The 281-nt window shown below is 71.5% G+C and overlaps 2 protein-coding genes across 2 annotated transcripts in view; one reads left to right on the top strand and one right to left on the bottom strand.

Moving 5' to 3' along the window:
* The window catches only part of LOC104830771 (cGMP-dependent protein kinase 1-like), a 5,256-nt gene extending 5,173 nt beyond the window's left edge, over positions 1 to 83 (top strand). The window contains exon 14 of the mRNA XM_010565913.1: positions 17 to 83. Within this exon, the coding sequence (XP_010564215.1) occupies positions 17 to 83 (67 nt within the window). The remainder of the gene's footprint in view (positions 1 to 16) is intronic.
* Positions 84 to 223: 140 nt separating this feature from the next.
* The window catches only part of EMILIN1 (elastin microfibril interfacer 1), a 5,178-nt gene continuing 5,120 nt past the window's right edge, over positions 224 to 281 (bottom strand). Inside the window, 1 exon segment of the mRNA XM_010565912.1 lies at positions 224 to 270. Coding sequence (XP_010564214.1) covers positions 224 to 270 — 47 coding nt within the window.

Raw genomic sequence — 281 nt, 5'->3', positions numbered from 1 at the left:
CACCATCCCCTTGCAGACGCCGTCCGGGTCAGCGCCTGGGGAACACGGCCAGCGGCATCCGCGGCATCAAGAAGCACAGGTGAGGGGGGGTCGGTGGGACCCCCCATGCCCCACTCCCCCTGGCCCCTCCTGCAGCCCCCCCTCTCCCCCCCCAGGTGGTTCGGGGCCGTGAAGTGGAGGAAGCTCTCGCTGCGGCAGCTGGAGGCACCCACCCTGCGGCTCATCAAGGAGGTGAAATGGGGGCTTGGGGCGGGGTTTGTGTGGGGGCTGCTGGGGGGGGG

Source organism: Haliaeetus leucocephalus, unplaced genomic scaffold, assembly GCF_000737465.1.
Source record: "Haliaeetus leucocephalus isolate CR32 unplaced genomic scaffold, Haliaeetus_leucocephalus-4.0 Scaffold197, whole genome shotgun sequence".
Classification (NCBI taxonomy): Eukaryota; Metazoa; Chordata; class Aves; order Accipitriformes; family Accipitridae; genus Haliaeetus; species Haliaeetus leucocephalus.
This window is presented reverse-complemented; position numbering and strand designations above follow the sequence as displayed.